Here is an 18,617-nt window from a genome sequence, read left to right on the forward strand (position 1 = left end):
AAGTAAATCATCGACATAAGATATGACAGTAATTAAAACAAAACTGGGTTATTTCAACTGTAAGTATTCTTGATTAGAAAAACATTTTCTGGGATCCCTGGGTGGCACAGCAGTTTAGCGCCTGCCTTTGGCCCAGGGCGCGATCCTGGAGACCCGGGATCGAATCCCACGTCGGGCTCCCGGTGCATGGAGCCTGCTTCTCCCTCTGCCTGTGTCTCTGCCTTTCTCTCTCTCTCTCTGTGACTATCATAAAAAAAAAAAAAAAAAAAAAATTTAAAAAAGAAAAACATTTTCTTTTAGAATACTTTCATCTTTGGAAATTATTTACATATGAAGATGTTTATCAAAGTCAGAGACTCAACATAAGTTCTGATACCAAACTTTTATATAGTTATAACCAACTGGAACTGACATTTGATAAGCAACTTTATGGAACTGTTTCATGTGAAGAATAAACACTCTTTATACACGTGTAGGTTCTAAAAAAATAATAATATAGAAAGATACTTGAGTAAAATGTAGACAATGAAAATATTTGAAAGTCTTTTTAAAAATCATATATACTTTATGAAAACTTTGTCCCTTAAGGTACAAACAAAAAAAGTAAGATTGAAAGTAAAGGCAAACTCTTCCTTGGGCTCAAAATAAATAAAAGATTATAAAATTTTCATCCTGTCTTCCAATAAGTCATAATGTACTGGCAATAATAATCAACAGGGTTCTTAAATATTTTCCAGACAGCTTTGGATAACTATACTTTTCATCAGTATTATTGGACATAAACTCAAGAGTCAAGGAACATTAAGTAGAATGAAATATGATCTTGGGGATAAAAATTATAAGAGTTTAGAATTTGTTTTTAGCAGGCAGGCAGCATTCAATATTTGATTTATTTCTCAGCGCTGTCCTACTCAGAGGATAAAAGTACTCTATAGAATCAGCTTCAAATATTTACCAACATTCATGGTATTATACAGTGAAAGATACAACATCTGTCATTACAGAAGTCAATTTTTCTAAAGTAGAGATAAAATTAGTGCTATTTACTTTAAAAATATAGTCCAGGGTGCCTGGGTGGCTCAGTCAGTTAAGCACTGGACTCTTTTTTAGTTTATGTCATCATCTAATAAGGGTCATCAGACTGAGCCCCACGTAGGGCCCTGCATTCAGCGCAGAGTCTATTTGTCCTTCTCCCTCCCGTCTCTCTCCTTGCTCTGTCTCAAATAAGTAAATAAAATCTTAAAAAATAAAAATAGGGACACCAGGGTGGCTCAACTGACTAAGAGTCTGACTTCGGCTCAGGTCATGATTACAGGTCCTGAGATTGAACCCAGCATAGGGATCCCTGCTTAGTGGGGAGTCCACTTCTCCCTCTCCCTCTGCTCCACTCCCCCCTCCACCCCACTTGTGCTCTCTCTCAAATAAATGAATAAAATATTTTTAAAAAATAAAAAAATAAAAATATATTCTATTCAGACATTCAGAAACAGAAATATTTAAAATTTCAGAGTGAAAGGGAAACTAAAAATCATTTTGTCCATGCTAGGAAATCCAAAGTAGGCTTCAAAGAACTATGATCCACCCAAAAATGATTGTAAAATTATAGGTACCGGTATGTCTTTATGGAAAGAAGATCTAATTAGCAGTGTTCAATAGATTCTCAAAGAGGTTTGTGACTCAGACATTTTCTTTAGACATTCAAGTCTAGATTAGGTTCCTTCCCTAAGGTTAGAGCTCCATGACAATCCGTACATTCATCATCATACAGTATTGCACAGCATGATGACTACCCAGTAATTTCTGTCTCCTTTATTCTGCCAAATAAATTGTAGAAACAGAGCAGAGAGCATCTCTGCTTTGTTCATGGCAATATTCTCAGCAATCTGCTTGGTGTCTCACATGTAAAGGTGATCAATAACCATGTCTTGAAGGAATGAATCAATCATTTATGTCATTAAATTTGGGCCACCTTTCAAAAAATGTGTTCTAGGTAAATATTCCAATACCCATCCCTAGTCAATAAGAACTTATAATTCAGTTACATTTCTCCTGAAGCTAACTTTTCCAGAATATATTAAATATATATTAAGTTACAGAATACATCTTCCATACAAACTTTTTAATAGTCACTTAATAGAGTAAGGTTTGGATAGATCTCCCAGCAAATAGGGGCTTCTACAAGTACATTGCAAGCCTGCTTAACTGAATGAAACTCTGATGGTCTATACCTGGTTTATCCATAAATTAAATATTTTGACATGATCTCACATAAAATAGTTAAAACCCTAATGTTAAAAACATTTTCAAAATAAGAACTTGAGAAAAATTAGGTATTTTCCATTACCTTATAGAATTTTTTGCAATGTGATAAACAGACTGCAAATCAGAAATGAATTTTAATAATTACCACATAATTATATATAAATGTAATAATTGCATTATTAAATATTAAACTTAAAATCTATTCAAGAACTTTTAAAATGAACTTAATTTTATTTTTTTTTTAAAGATTTTATTTATTCATGAGAGACACAGAGAGAGAGAGAGGCAGAGACATAGGCAGAGGGAAAGCAGATTCCCTGTGGAGAGCCGATTCGGAACTCAATTCCAGGACCCCAGGATCACGTCCTGAGCCAAAGGCAAATGCTCAACCACTGAGCCATCCAGGTGCCCAAAATGAACTTAATTTTAGATATACTGGTATTCCTTCCTGCACCTTGATCTACTAACTTGACACAAAATTATTTCAACATTTTCAAAATGTTATTTTCAAAGTTGTGACCGGCCTTTCATAGGTACCATCTACGAGAAAATTTAATTTTGTTTCTCCATCCAAATGTTTATGTAAATATTGTTTATTACAGTTTTTGTTGTGCTATGACTAAAATATCACAATGATAACATTACTAAACGGATCAATCCGGAAGAAAAAATATTCATGTAACTTTCATCCATACATACTTCCCCAGCTAACATTACACACTAAAATTTATCCTTTACAAACTTCTAACATTATTTCTAAAAGCTTAAAGGACATACCGGAAGCTGTGAATGCCCTGAAGTTCCTGCTGTAGAACCTCTTGTGTTGTTGCTATTAAGTCCAATGCTCCAACAAATTCAGAAGTGGATAACAACACCTGTACTGTAGGCTGAGTCTGGTGTACAGTGGCCATTAACTTGAGTTTATTGTACACTTTCACACAATTGTTTCTGGTAAGTGCCAGTCTTAAAATGTGTAGTGATCCTTCACACATTACTTTATCAATCTGTGCAATCTTATCTCGAAGCATCTTTACAGCCTGGGAAGTTTTCTTGAGGTAGTCCTGCAATTCGTGTTGAGAGGTCATTGCATGAAAAAATGCTTCGGAACGTAGAGAGATCTGGTGAGCAATGTTTACTTCCACAATATCCAGATAATGGCTCAGCTTAAGAAGGAAGAAAAAAAAATATCATGTGGAGTATTCTAAGATTATCTTCTTTGACTATCCAAATACTTCCTGAAAATGATATAAGATTCCTACATGTATTTTAAATGCCATTATATGAACTACTGGATTATAAGGTTCTTGACATCAGGCATAATAAAATGGAAAGGAGATGAAAGGTAACATGACACAGCATTCATCTTAGCTTCAGTTTTTGAGTCAGACACACCTGGGTTCAAATTTTAGTTTTGCCACTTACTAACCAGATGACTTTATTCAAATTACTTAGTATGTCTTAGCCTCAGTTTCCTCATCTATAAAATAAGAATACTTATACCTGTATTCTAAGACTGTTAAAACTAGAAAATTACATATATAAAATACCAGTGCCTGGTACATAGAAGGAGGTCAATAAATGGTTAACTATAATAAACTTTTAGTCAGATGCATGCTGTGTGATGGTGTAGTGGTTAAGGAGATCATTCTATCTCAGACTTCTAAAATAGATCACCATCTTAGATGACTGTGGGGTACTTTTTCTTTCTTGAAAGTAGTTGGTTTGGAGGGCAGTAATAGCAGGAGCAGAGAAAGAAGGTAAATCTGCTTCTTGCACTCTTTTGTCTCATATTTATTAATCTTTGGGTTGCTAAAAAGCAATATGGGGACAAAGCTACTTGAGTACATTACAAGCTAAAGTGGACTCAATTTTCAGAATAGGAAATGGAGAATGAGTAATTCCTCCAGGATACTGCTACTCAGGACGCAGTTTATACAACTGCTGCCAGTTTGTGAACTATTTAACCGGTTCCTGATAAAAGGAATTTGCTGGAAAGTAAATCAACTACATCAAGCCCAATAGTGATTTTTCATAGAAAGACTTTCTGTTTTTCCATAGAAAGACTTTCTTTAAAAAAAAAAAAAAAAAAGATTTTATTTATTTATTCATGATAGACATAGAGAGAGAGAGAGGTAGAGACACAGGCAGAGGGAAAAGCAGGCTCCATGCCGGGAGCTCGACACGGGACTCGATCCCAGGACTACCAGGATTGCGCCCTGGGCCAAAGGCAGGCACCAAACCACTGAGCCACCCAGGGATCCCCCGAAAGACTTTCTTCATAAAGGAAGCAGTGCAATGATTTACATTCTAGTACAAACTCCTTAATTCATCATAGACCAGGACTTTGGGTAGCACTTCAATAGAATATAAATTATCTAATCCTCTTTGTAGCATTCCCTCTCTTTAAACCTAGTAAGATAAAAACAGCTATTTATCAATCATAAAGTGAATCTGAAAGTGTTCTCTTGGAATCCTTTCTTCCATTCCTTTTCTAAGAAGAGAGTAGAATGAAAAGGAGCCAGGATAGAAATATAACAAATCTGATACTGTAACTTACCAAAATATAAAATTCCATTACTTTAAACATTTAGCATGAGACAACTGTTTAATTTGAATTTCAAAGATTTCTGCAAGTTATCAATATTCCATTGATCTATTCCTTTCAATGGCATATTTTCATAATTCATTTTCTATTAAAGTTCTATAAAGGGAACAACTTTCAGTCTTCCTAAAATAATTCAGCAAGTATTAGTATGTAGGATGAGATTTTATTGGCTTTTGTTGTTTTTCTCTCTTAAGGTATTACTTTAACAGGGAACATATTAGAATGTGAAAAAGCAATGTGGGAGTGAGCCTGTGCCCATAAACCCATAGTTTTCATCAGATTTATGAATCTGTTCTTACTCAAGGAAAATCCTTATAGGTAAAAATGCTGCCAAAGGAAAAATGACTTCACTTTTATTTTCAACTGTGAAAAAAGGAGTACTCATGATCTTTTCCCTACATTTCTTCTCCTCAAACTAATTTTTTCTTTAGTTACTAGACCACATCTATTGAATAATCTTCCGAAGACAAGTTTTCAGACTGCCAAGAGATGTCACTAGCCTTAAACAAAATGCTTTCTTCTTAGTTTAAGAACCAGTTTTAGAATAGCTCTAAACTGCTGAGAAAGAACAGGAATCAAAAGATCTTTACTTCCTATTCAAGTTTTATTTATTTATTTATTTTTTTTAAATTTTTATTTATTTATGATAGTCACAGAGAGAGAGAGAGAGGCAGAGACACAGGCAGAGGGAGAAGCAGGCTCCATGCACCGGGAGCCTGACGTGGGATTCGATCCCGGGTCTCCAGGATCGCGCCCTGGGCCAAAGGCAGGCGCCAAACCGCTGCGCCACCCAGGGATCCCCCTATTCAAGTTTTAAAAGATTCTTGATAGGAGTTAAGCTATATTTAAAACTGTACATTTTAAGTGACTTTCAAGATGTTGACTTCTCACTTACAGAATATTGTAAAATTTAAAAAACTTCTAATAACATGCAAAATATTAGGCTTTGCAAAGCTAAAAATATACTATTGTATTTTTAATACAATACTGTATTTTGTAACTATCATATTTTTCTTCAAAATAATCATTCTTACAATGTGGGGAAAAGGAAAAATGGTAACTCAGCAAAAGTTGACTTTCTATACTTCAAGTCATAAAGAATACAAAATTAGCCAATATATTATTTGGGATAAATGTAAGCAATTAAATGTTATCTAAATATATCTTTTAAGCTGAAATTCTATCAACTATTTCACATAAGAAGCACTGCAACAATTATCTTTTCCTTTTTCACCAGCACAACTTGTTTTCCATTGAATCAAAATGCTTTCACTTTATCAGTTAAGATATGAAGGCAATAATAGTAACAATGAAATTAAAAGCAATAGCCCTTACTAAATAACTAAATCAGAACTCACATAAAAGGTACTACTTAACTAAAAGTTTTCTACATGGAAAAAGTATAAAAGAAATTACCTTTTCTTGTAGCAACTTTGAGGAAGCTGCATCACGATTTCCTTTTCCACCAGCAGTATTAAAATGAGACCATGGTAAAACTGAATTAAAAGTTAAGGAATCGTCCAAGGCAAAATCTGGTTTCATAAAAATCTATTAAAAAATGTATTTTTCTCAATTAGATAAACATTTTTTATATCCATTAACTCTTCAAACATCATAAGACCATTAAATAATGATTAACTTGGATCTGAAGCATAAACAGCAAAAGCAAGTGATGATAGGTTGATTTACACAAACAAAAATCTGTATAAAAAAAAGTATAGCGTTTCACCACACTAAAAATACTCATGAAAAGATAGAAAAATGTTTTTTGTCTTTACCAATGGAGGTGATCATTCCATCACTATGTAACCAAATTCACTAATGCGGTCCAACTAGGCACACACCCAAGGGAGATATCCTACTTATCCCAAAATTTGTTATTTCCCACTGAGAGTTTTTTTTAAATGTCAAATATCAAACTCTATTTATATTTCTATTTTTTCCTGCTTAAAATGCTTTCAAAATTAGTTTTATAGATAGACATATATTAAATTTTAAAACCAAATTCAATTTTATGAAAAGGTCATTGTTTTTCCTTTACATACTGTAACTATTTAGGCACTAAGTCCTACCCATTATACTTTCTAAATAATACTTGAATCCTCTCTCTCCTCTATGTCTAGAGTATTTCATCAATGCAGCCCTTCATTATCTCTGGATTACAGTAAATAGCTATCTACTGGTGTCCTCCTTCAATCGATCCCCTATACTAGTGTCAGATATACTTTTAAAATGCAAGTATAACTGAATTAACTTCTGTTTAAATCTCTCAATGGATTCCTATGACCTAAGGACCAAACTCTTCAGAATGGCATCAAAGGCCCTTCATTTTTTTTGAACTTCCTCACCAATTTGTATTTTGCCACTTCCACTATTACAAGTTACATTCTAGCAATACTCAACTTCCATACCCTCTTATGCTTAATTATCTTTGTACATACTTTCGGTCTAGAATATCTTTCCTGACTATTTTCCTAGAAAATACAAATATCAAAAGAAAGGGCAATCAATTAGGGCAAACATTATCTCTGTATGCTTACCCCATTTCTGAACACATCAACCACCCCATCTCTGAACACAAGTACATATGCCACATATATTTATATATCTCATATTTCACAAAAATTATTTATTGACTATATATGTATCACTCCCTGGAGACTAGATTTATAGCTAATTAATCTTTGTATCTCCAGTACCTAGCATAAGGCCTAAACATGGTTTGACTTACTTAATTTCTATGCTATATTTTATTATATGTACTGATCCATTTTACCTATGGAAATTCAGCAAGATGGCCAATTATCTTCAGTTGGGAAGAAATGTATTCATGCAAATTTGCCATTTAAGTAAGGTGAAAGATTAGATATGGGGAGTTGAGGGAAAGTCTTCCAGGCTAAAGGAAAAGTACAAGTAAAGAAGAGCCCCAGCAAAATAGTTTAACTGAAGTAAAAAAATGTATAAAGATCAATAAGCAAAAGTTGAGTTTGACTATGATGGAAATCAATAATCAAGGGCCTTAAATGACACTTTGAATTTTATTTTGTGGGAATCAAAGTACTTTAAAAATGTCTACCCTCTCCTTTGTGTTTCTGTTGTCTGTGTCTTCTCACCTTAAAGAGTGGTTATCACAGACCTCTTTGAGAATCTGATTAATGCCATGAATCTGATTAATTAACTCTATGGGGGGAGCGGCAGGGGCAAAGAGAAAACACCTATGACACATCTCTATAAAATTTTTCATACAAAGGAAATATCTCTTAATAATTTGAAGGGGTAGTAACATCAACAAAATTCTTTTTCAGAATGGAGACTTAAACATATTTGTAGATTTAGGTAATAAAGAAATTGATGACGGTAAAAGAAAGAAGAAAAGTGATGCACAAAGTGCCAGAACAGACAAAGTGGTTAGTGTCAGAAGGTCAAATGAAAGCTTCTAATAAGGCAAAATTAAAGATATATAAGATTATTAAAAAATTAAAGATATTAAAAGCAGTATTCTCATTTATTAAGCTCTGTTACCTTAGGTACTTGCTCCAGATCTGTCCTGGATTTATCTATGAAAAAAAAAGAGAGAAAATATTATTCTTTAAACTTGTTTTCATTTTATTCCATAAAATATATTTTGACCAGATTCTATACTATGTCACAATTATGTAATCACTTAAATTCCCTCAACAAATGTCAAGCCTAGTATTAAAGCACTGAAAAAATTCCTATGTTTCAAGTAATTTTAATCAATTGTATGGTAGCAAGGAAACGAAATACATTTCAAGTCTTTTTTAAATGGACACAGAAAGCTTGGTGCTATCTTAAGTTTGGTGAAATTAAGTTTGGCATATGGTTTTTAAAAATGAATTACAAAAAAAAAAATAAAATAAAATAAAATAAAAATGAATTCTAATTTTAATTAGAATATAGGAATATTCTAATAAAGGAATACAGCTTTTACTGTTCAAAATACCATCCCACCCAGTATGATCAAAGATTTTGATACCATATTAGGATATTAGTACCCTATTAATTTTCTTCTTAGACATCTTAGTTTGTATCATCTACAAAACTGCAAATGAACCTACTTTACCTTTATTTCACCAACTCAATCTCAGAGGAAGTACCCTCCTTTCCAAAACTAACCTTCCTGGGTTGGACTCCAGGCCCTCCTGCCTCTTCTGTGAGCTCACTTCATCAATCACCCTGTCTCTTTCTGTATCTTCAATCTCTTCCCTTCTAATAACTCTTTCTCTTTGCATATATTCATGCTCAGTTCTCTCCCATTAAAACAAATAGGAAGGAACGGAGGGAGGGAGGGAAGGATTGATCAATTAAACCCAGCGGCTAGGCCTGGACTAGCCGGATGCAAGGGAGGCCCTCCAGTACAAAACTTAAGGAAGCATTCACTCTTAGTTATGCAAATGCCTCTCCTGCATCGAAGTTTCCAAATTAAGATTTTGTTTGATATTTATGCTATGTTACAAACATCACATATTTATCTACATATTATCTACAAATAGCATATATTCATACCATGAGTATGTAAGAGAGTCCTGTCAAAGGTATCTTTAGGAGGACAAATATTCTTGCATCTCTCATGAATCTTCTCTCTCTATAAAAAAAAAATAACAAAATCAATGCTATGTAGCAATATGAATATTCAAAGAATCAAAATGTTTCATAAAAGAATATGCCAAATTAGTCCTACATTTTTTTAATTCTTTTTTATTTTATTTATTTATGATAGGCACACAGTGAGAGAGAAAGAAGCAGAGACATAGGCAGAGGGAGAAGCAGGCTCCAAGCACCAGGAGCCCGACGTGGGATTCGATCCCGGGTCTCCAGGACCATGCCCTGGGCCAAAGGCAGGCGCCAAACCTCTGCACCACCCAGGGATCCCCTAGTTCTACATTTTTAATGTGAAATCACTAGCCTCCTGAAATTAAACACAAATAACAAGTATGTTTAATAAACCAATATGAACTCTATGAATACATACATGCTTACACTCATCCCATTTTATATAATTATAATAAAATCTCTATAAATTTGGAATGAAGTGGGAATGCAAATGAAAAATCCTTATTTATATAACAGAAATCAACTGAAAATATTTTTTTAAAACAAGCAAGAAAATGTGAAAATCTATATAAGACAGAAAGGCTATTGGTTGATACTTTAAGAGAGAGAGAGAGAGAGAGGAGAGAAAAAGAAAGAAACCCTACTCTAATTTCAGATTAGATGATCACTAACAATTCTATCTTTTCAGAGATACCATAAATAGGACACATGGGAAAGTGGGGCATGGAAAGGAAAAAATACTGAGCTAGTAGTGTTCTGAGTTCTGAAGGCAACTGTGGCAGAACCTACAGGACTGTCTTCCAATGTGGCTCTACCATTTTGCAGTCATTGTGGGTCAATTACCCACGATGAATATAAGTTCCTATCAGTCCATATTCTTGCCAGCATTTGGTCACTGTTTTGAATTTTTGCAATTCTAATAGAATGCTATAGCAGTATCTCATTGTTGTTTTAATTTGCAATTCCCTAATGACATACAATGTTAAACTTTTCATACGCTCATTTGCCATCTTTATGTCTTCTTTCATGAGATGCCTGTTCAGATCTTTTGCACATTTTTTTATTATGACAAAATACACACAATATAAAACTTACCACTTAAAACTATTAGTGATGTTGACTACTTTTCCACATACTTATTGGTCATCTGTACATCTTCTTTGGAAAAATGTTCATTCAAGTTCTTTTCCCATTTTTTTAGTTGAGTTATTTCTTATTGTTGATTAAAAGTCAACAAACTCTTAAAAGGAGTTATTTGTATATTTTTGGATACCTATCCTTTATCATACATGTGTTTTGCAAATATTTTCTCCCAGTGTCTAGCCTATATACATTCTTTTACGGTGTCTTTCAAAGAGTGGAAGGTTTTAATTTTAACAAAGTCTAACTTGTCAATTTTGTGTTTCATGGATTGTGCTTTTGATGCCACTATCTAAAAAATCATCACCAGATTCAAAGTTATGTATCTTCTCCTATGTGAGCTTCTAGTTTTACAGTTTTACATTTAGATCTACAATCTATTTTCTGCTTATTTCTGTGAAAGGTATGGGTAATCTATGTCTAGATTTTTTTTCTTTTTTCCCTGCAGGTGGATATCTAGTTGTTCCAGTACCATTTACTCAAAAGACTACTGAATGACCTTTGAACCTGTGTCAAAAATCAGTTGACTGTATTTGTGTGGGTCTATTTTTGAGCTCTCTACTTTGTTTATCTACAAAACAAGCTGTTAGAATTTTAACTGGGATGCATTGAATCTATAGCTATAGAGCAAGCTGGGAAGAACAGACATGTTGACAATATTGAGTCTTCATATCTATATACATGGACTCTCTCTCCATTTATTTAGTTCTTCATTGATTCATTTCATCAGTTTTGTAGTTATCCTCATATAGGTCTTGCAAATATTTTGTTAAGATTTATACCAAAGTATTTCATTTTCTTTGGTGCTGATATAAATGGCACTGTGTTAATTTCAAATTCTAACTGGACATCACTAGCACACAATAAAGCAATTCACTTTTGTAATATAAACCTTATATCCTGCAATCTTGTTATAACTGCTTATTAGTTCCAGAAGTTTCTTTTCTGATTCTTTGGGATTTTCTACATAGACAATCATGGTATCTGTGAACAGACAATTTTATTTCCTCCTTCCCAGTGTATATATTTTTCATTTCCTTTTCTTATCTCATTGCATAGTTAGAATCTCCAGAGTGATGTTCAAAAGGAGCAGCGAGAAGGAACATCCTTACTTTGTTCCTGATCTTGGTGGGAAAGCATCTAGTTTCTCACAATTAGTTGTAGGGTTTTTACAGATGTTCTTTATCAAGTTGAAGCTTCCCTATATTCCTAGTTTGCTAAGGGTTTTTATCATGAATGGGTACTGAGTTTTTTCAATGTTTTCTCCACATCTATTGATATGAACATATGATTTTTCTTCTTTAGCCTATTAATGTATGGATTACACAAAGTGCTTTTTGAATATTGGATCAGCCTTGCATATCTGGAATAAATCTCACTTAGTTATGGTATAAAATTCATTTCACACATTATTGGGTTTGATTTTCCAATATTTTGTTAAGGATTTCTGCATCCATGTTCATAAGGTATAGTAGTCTATAGACTTTTTTTTAATAATATCTTTGTCTAATGTCAATGTTAGGTTAATGCTGCCTAAGAATAAGTTAGAAAGTATCCCCTTTGCTTCTACTTTCTGGAACAGGTAATTAAGAACTGGTAAAACTTTTTGCTTAAATGGTTGGTATAATTCGACAGTGAACCCATCTGGCCCTGGTGTTTTCTATTTTGAAAGGTTATTATTGATTATTATTATTGATTCAATTTCTTTAGTAAGTATAGTCTTATTCGGAGTGTCTATTTCTCACGTGTAAGTTCTGGAAGTTTGTGTCTTCCAAGGAATTGATCTATTTCATCTACGTTATGGAATTTGTAAGCATAGAGCTGTTCATAATATTCTTTTATTATCTTTTTAATGTCCATGAGATCATTAGCGGTGTGTCCTCATTCATTTCGAATATAGAAATTTAGGTCTTCTTTTTTCCTTAAATGACCTGGCTAGACAGCTACCAATTTATTGATCTTCTCAAAAAACCAGCTTTCAGTTTGGATTTTCTCTACTAATTTCTTGTTTTCAGTTTTACTGATTTCTGGTATAATTTTTATTATTTATTTTCTTCTGTTTTTGTGATTTTGTGTGTTTATTTTCTTCTTTTGTTTTCTTCTGTTTTGTTTAGTATAGTTAACACAATATTACATTAGTACACAGGTACATATGTACATAGGTACCTAACATAGTGATTCACCTTCTACTTACTTTGGATTTAACATGTTCTTCTTCTGGTCTTCTGCGGCGAAAGCTTAGATTATTAATTTTAGATTTTTTTCTTTCCTAATATATGCATAATGCTACTAAACTTCCCTCTAAGCAATACTTTCACTAACCCAGACATTTTGATAAGTTTCTATCAACATTTCCTTAAGCTCACTGATTCTTTCCTCTGTCATTTCAAGTCTATTGATGAATAAAAAAAAAAAAAAAGATTTTATTTATCTTTTCTTGAGAAACACAGAGAAGCAGAGGCATAGGAGTAGGGAGAAGCAGACTCCCTGCAGGGAGCCTGATGCAAGACTCAATCCCAGGAACCCAGGATCAAGACCAAAGGCAGATGCTCAACAACTGAGCCACCCAGGTGCTCCAAAACTTTGCAAACTTAAATAAAGTCTGAGACATGCAGTCCTTTCCGTTGTATTCCCTTATTATTATACAGGTGCCCTATTGATATGGTGGTAAAATGTGGGAGGAGGCCAAAGCACTCTACAGACCTAGGATTAGGTAGCTTTTCTTTAGTGAGTTTGTGCCCCTGGGCTATGGTCTTTGAAAAGCTTTTAAATTGCTGATTTTCAGTTTGTTCAGATTTTTTTCTTGTGAGAATGGGAGTAGAAGCTTCCAAGTTTCCTACATGCTGAACCAGAAGTATTTTTAATGTTTTAGGAAACCACTAAACTGTTTTCCAAAAGGGTTATACCACTTTAAATTCCCACCAATGGTATATAAAAGTTCTAGTTATTCTACCAGGACTGATAATAGGGTGAGGCAAGCCTGGAATACAATACTTAAAGAGGTACCTACTCTTAAATGAATAACAAGCCTTCTTAAACTAAGCACTTTTTCAGTTCTTACTTAGAACTGAGTTTAAAGCAACATATTAAGACTCTCTGCTAGACCTAGCATGTTCTGTTCAATTTTCTGTGGTAAATGAGAGACACAGAAACAGTTCTACTCTGCTCATTTCTTAAACCTCACAAATCTGTTTTTTATTGGCCTAACTGAACAATTTTCTCCTTGGTAGGTAAGGTGGATTTTATGATGAATCTTAGCACCATTAGAAAAGTGTATTTTGAAAAATCACTACAGTAAGAGAAATATATGTACATATATCTAAGTAAAGAATTAAATACAACCCAGGACAATAGAATGTATATAGATAGAAAATAATACTGTAAGCTCATCAAAGATTACTGGCCAAAAATCTACAATTAATCAAACTAAAGATCTTTCTTTTCCTTTTGATTAGGTATTACCTGAGAGATTTCCTGTTGATACACTGTAAAATGTTCCTTGCTGATCTGTGGGAGGTAGAATGAAGGTATGACTTCAGTGTCCACAAAGTCCAATCCCCATGTTTTTGTGAAGAAGTCAGATTCTCTTTTTGCTAATCTAGGATCATTTAATGCTGCTGGGAGGTTTACTTTGGAATGATATACAGTCCATCTATGTTGATCTGTAACTAGAGATGGGGCAACACATAAACTATTTGAATCACCTGCAAAAAGTAAACAAGAGAACTCTGTGAACTAAGTTCTACATTTGAAAGTACATCCTAGAAAAAGAAAAATGCTTAGTTCCTACTCTACAAATAGAAATTCTTCTGCAACAAACATTTTAATGAAAATCAGTCTGATTAATAACCTTCAGCTTTCACCAAGGGAAGAAAAGCATGTATAAAATGAAGAATATGCAAAATTTGAGTTGTCATTGCAGGGTGGGGTGAATGGTAAAATCTTTCATTAATTTCTTTCCTTAATGTACAATTTCTCTTTCCTTTTTCAATTTCCTCTTCTATCTTTCTATTGTATATCTTGCATCCTTTACTACTCCAGATTTTTCACAAATACACCTTTCTTCTATTGTAGTATGGCAGACACACTGGACTCTAATACCCTTTGTTTGGCTTATAAATAGATGACAGAAATGCTGCTGTGGCATTAACCATAGAGGAAAGAAATATTATAGTTGATCCTTGTTATTCATGATAGTTTTGTTCTATAATGTAACAATTAGCAAATACTGAACAATTGCTCCTAGGGGAAATACAGGGTTAGGTACCTTCAAGCCTCTGGTCACAAAATTCTCATCAACTGATCAATAAGCAATCTTATTTTGTGTGTGTTTCTGTTTAAAGACACCTTATTGAAAATAAAAAATAAAATAAAAATAAAAAAATAAAAAATAAAGACACCTTATTTAATATATATTGTTCATTCATTAACACTGAACTCACGACTCACACTGAATGAATTTTCTTCATAAGGCACATACATTGCAGTCTTCTTGTACTTAGAAACACTAGAAAGCCCTTCAGCACTACGTTTGAGAACCATTTTAAACAGCAAAATCACCAACAAAAATCTCAAAAGTGCACAAAATGTGGCATTAATAGACCACAGAAGGGACACTTGTTTATAGCATGAGTGCTAAAACAAGAAGGCAGAGTGCTGTCTTGTTCAATATTAGCTAGGGACATGTGCATCAGGCAATTCAAGTTTTTCATTTCTCTGTGTATGACTGCAAATGACCACAAAAGTACCACAAGTATTGATTTTGGAGTTATAAATAAGTTTTAGGGAGTAGGCAAATTTCCGAACATGGAATTCAAATAATGAAACTCCACTATACTACGACTAACTAAAAAACTTTAAATCTGAAGCTTCATTTTCAAAACTTTTTTTTAATCAATTTACGCAAGTAACTTCTATGGAAATGCATGAAGAGAACTATATTCCAATTTCCCAAAAAGCTTACTTCGAAATTATTGACCTCTTTAGTTTTAAAACTATAAAATTTACTCTTTTAAATACTACTGACCCTTGAACAATGCGAGGGTTAGAGCACAGATCACCCCCTCCATGTAAGTCAAAAATCCACATATAACTTTAACTCTCCCCAAACTTTACTAATAGCCTATTGTTGACTGAAAGCCCTACCAATAACATAAACAATTAACACATATTCTGTATGTTATATATATTATATACTGTATTCTTACAAGAAAGTAAGCTCAAGGAAAGAAAATGTTATGAAGAAAACCATAAAGAAGAGAAAATAGTTATAGTACTCTACTGTATTACAAAAAAAAAAAAAAGACCTGCATATAAGTGGACCCATGCAATTCAAACCTGTGTTGTTCAAGGAGGGTCAACTGGAACCATCAGATTCTATATAGATCTATATATAGAACGATATATATATTCTATATATCTATCTATATATAGATTCTATATAGAATCTGACTACTCTCTAAAAATAATACAGATCCTCAGTTTAAAAGAAAGAAAGAGAGAGAGAGAGAGAGAGAGAGAGAGAGAGAAAGAAAGAAAGAAAGAAAGAAAGAAAGAAAGAAAGAAAGGCATTACCTGTGGGTTCCTTGGGACATACGTCTGGCAGTGACTGCACAGGTCGAATGTGTTTTGTTGGATCTACCTCTTTTTTAAAGAAAACATCACTGCTGCTTCCTTGAGGCACTGGTGAAGAACTGTGGCTTGAAGCCATTGCATAAAATCACCACTCAACTGAAAACAAGTAACAAGTAATCATCAAGACACTTAACATAATCAAAGTTCATCTATAAGTATGATGCATGCCTCAAATTTTCTTTAAAAAAGACCCCTTATCTAAAATCCCTCAAGCTGTAAGTACACAATTTAAATACTATTAACTGTAAGAGTCACTCCTAATAGTTTACTAAGAAAGTTGTTTGTCCTTGTTTGAAAACTATTCTCCTCAAAGTGAAATATCCTTAGTCTTTTATCCCAAGTACAAAATAGATACTACAGCTGTAACTAATACATATATTAAAGATGAAAACACCCATTCATTCAACAAATATACAGTAATTATGCATTATAGCAAAATGGATAAGTGAATGAGTTTTTGAAGTCTGACTGCCTGGGTTCTTTCACTTAATAGCAGAATAATCTTAAGGAAATTTATTTAACCTTTGTGTCTCCGACCTCATCTGTAAAAATGGAGATGAAAAGAGATCCCATTTCATAAACATTTTGTAAGATTACAAGGAATGGATATATGTAAAGCATTTAAAACAATGCTCATCTCCACTAAGTGTTATACTATATGTGGGCAAATTGAATTTAAGTAAAATATTTAAATTAAAAAATCATCTACAATAAAAAATAAAACAATGCTCATATCAAAGTTAGTGTTCACAAAAGCTAATTATCATAATTATCACTATGTGGACTGTCACTATATTAAATGATTATAAAAGAAGTGTAATTCTTCATGGTGCCTACAATTACATTAAGTAATCAAAACAATCAAAACACTTAGGAAAACACAAGTTAACCTATGTCTACATTTTTTCGTAAGTCCTAAAAGAATTTGTGGGGCAAGCCAACATAATATAAGCTACAGTGCCAGGTAGAACTTTACAAATGAAGCAGTACATAACCTGGATACTGAAGAACATGTATTATTTTATTATTGGAGGGTAGATAATCTTATATTGCAGGGTATTATCTATCAAATAGCACGTATTCAGTAAACATTTTTCAATGAAGAAATAAATAAGCATAATCAGAAGTTTATAGCTGAAAGGGAACTTAGAGATCACCTTGTCTAAGTGTAAGGCCCTGAAAGACTAGGTAGCTTACAAATACATGTATTTCAACAAATTAAAAAAAAAAGAAAAAGAAAAGAAAAGAAAGGCCTAGTAAGGAAATCTTGTGAATAGAATAAGAATATGAAATAAAGAGCAGAGACATAAGGCTAATAAGAATGATGACAAAAAAGTTCATCTAATCTAACTTCCTTCTAGTTTATCAGAAAGCTAAAACTTACATTTCCCAGACTTCTTTGAATATCTGTCACAGTCCTCCTAATGCAAAGGAAACACATCCAATTACACCACTCACTGAGACCATAAGAAACAAGCTGTTAAGAAAATGCACAAAGATAAATAACTTCCCTCAAGGTCCCTGACCAGAAAGCAAACACTACCATAAAAAAAAGGTTAAGGGACATGGAATAATCCTAAAATGATGTGGAAACTGACATGGTTAGAGTAAAATGTTTGCATTGGTAAGTACTGACAAATCATATTTTATTTACACACACACACACACACACACACACAGAGTATGGTTAGACAAATTAGTCAGAGAGCCTTGGCTTGCAAGGCATCACTGACCTGTAGAAGTTACACCCATTCACATTAAGTACATGACTGTTTTTGTATAAAAGCATCATATATTTGAAAGAGAAAAAATAAAGGATAGGAAATATTGTATAATACATAATCCTGTATATTAAATGTTCAGTAGGACAATTCTAAATTTAACATTAAATCTAACCTTTTAATTTCATCAAACAAAATGGCTAAACTAAAAACATTTTGACATGTTAAAGAGGGTAGCTACAAATATCTGGAAAACGTATTTATGCTGAATGCCCATTGTTTGATGTCAGATAAGTTAAATATTTATTCCAACAATAGCACACTACAATTTCAATTTATTCTATTTACCATCATGTCATTTTAACAGCAAGGAAAAATCCTAAGTGCCATCTCAGCCAGAAATACTTGAGGAGATGGGGACTTGTACAAAAACATTTCTAGACTCCTATAAATTACTTCAGTATCTGGGCGAGGGTGGGGGCAGGGGAGGGACACCTTATTTACTCATTAAAAATTTTGAATTGGGGGGATCCCTGGGTGGCGCAGCATTTGGCGCCTGCCTTTGGCCCAGGGCGCGATCCTGGAGACCTGGGATCGAATCCCACGTCAGGCTCCCGATGCATGGAGCCTGCTTCTCCCTCCGCCTGTGTCTCTGCCTCTCTCTCTCTCTCTCTCTGTGA

General features: G+C 33.5%; 1 protein-coding gene across 7 annotated transcripts in view; it reads right to left on the bottom strand.

Annotated features, from left to right (window-relative positions):
* Positions 1-18,617, bottom strand: part of VPS54 (VPS54 subunit of GARP complex) — a 76,920-nt gene that overhangs the window by 39,938 nt on the left and 18,365 nt on the right. For 3 of the 7 annotated variants that reach the window (XR_005987894.1, XM_041755762.1, XM_041755763.1), the window contains exons 2-8: positions 17,601-17,693; positions 16,157-16,312; positions 14,045-14,286; positions 9,395-9,473; positions 8,390-8,424; positions 6,284-6,415; positions 3,040-3,425 (exon numbers count right to left, since the gene is read on the bottom strand). Coding sequence is in view for 6 of the 7 variants with exons in the window: in XM_041755762.1 (XP_041611696.1) it covers positions 3,040-3,425; positions 6,284-6,415; positions 8,390-8,424; positions 9,395-9,473; positions 14,045-14,286; positions 16,157-16,292 (1,010 nt within the window). In the remaining variant the exon portion in view is untranslated. Of the gene's footprint in view, positions 1-3,039; positions 3,426-6,283; positions 6,416-8,389; positions 8,425-9,394; positions 9,474-14,044; positions 14,287-16,156; positions 16,313-17,600; positions 17,694-18,617 lie in introns of those variants that run through there. The other 4 variants (XM_041755766.1, XM_041755764.1, XM_041755765.1 and 1 more) reach the window with 4 other exon arrangements.

The sequence above is a fragment of the Vulpes lagopus genome, chromosome 5 (genome assembly GCF_018345385.1).
Source record: "Vulpes lagopus strain Blue_001 chromosome 5, ASM1834538v1, whole genome shotgun sequence".
NCBI lineage: Eukaryota > Metazoa > Chordata > Mammalia > Carnivora > Canidae > Vulpes > Vulpes lagopus.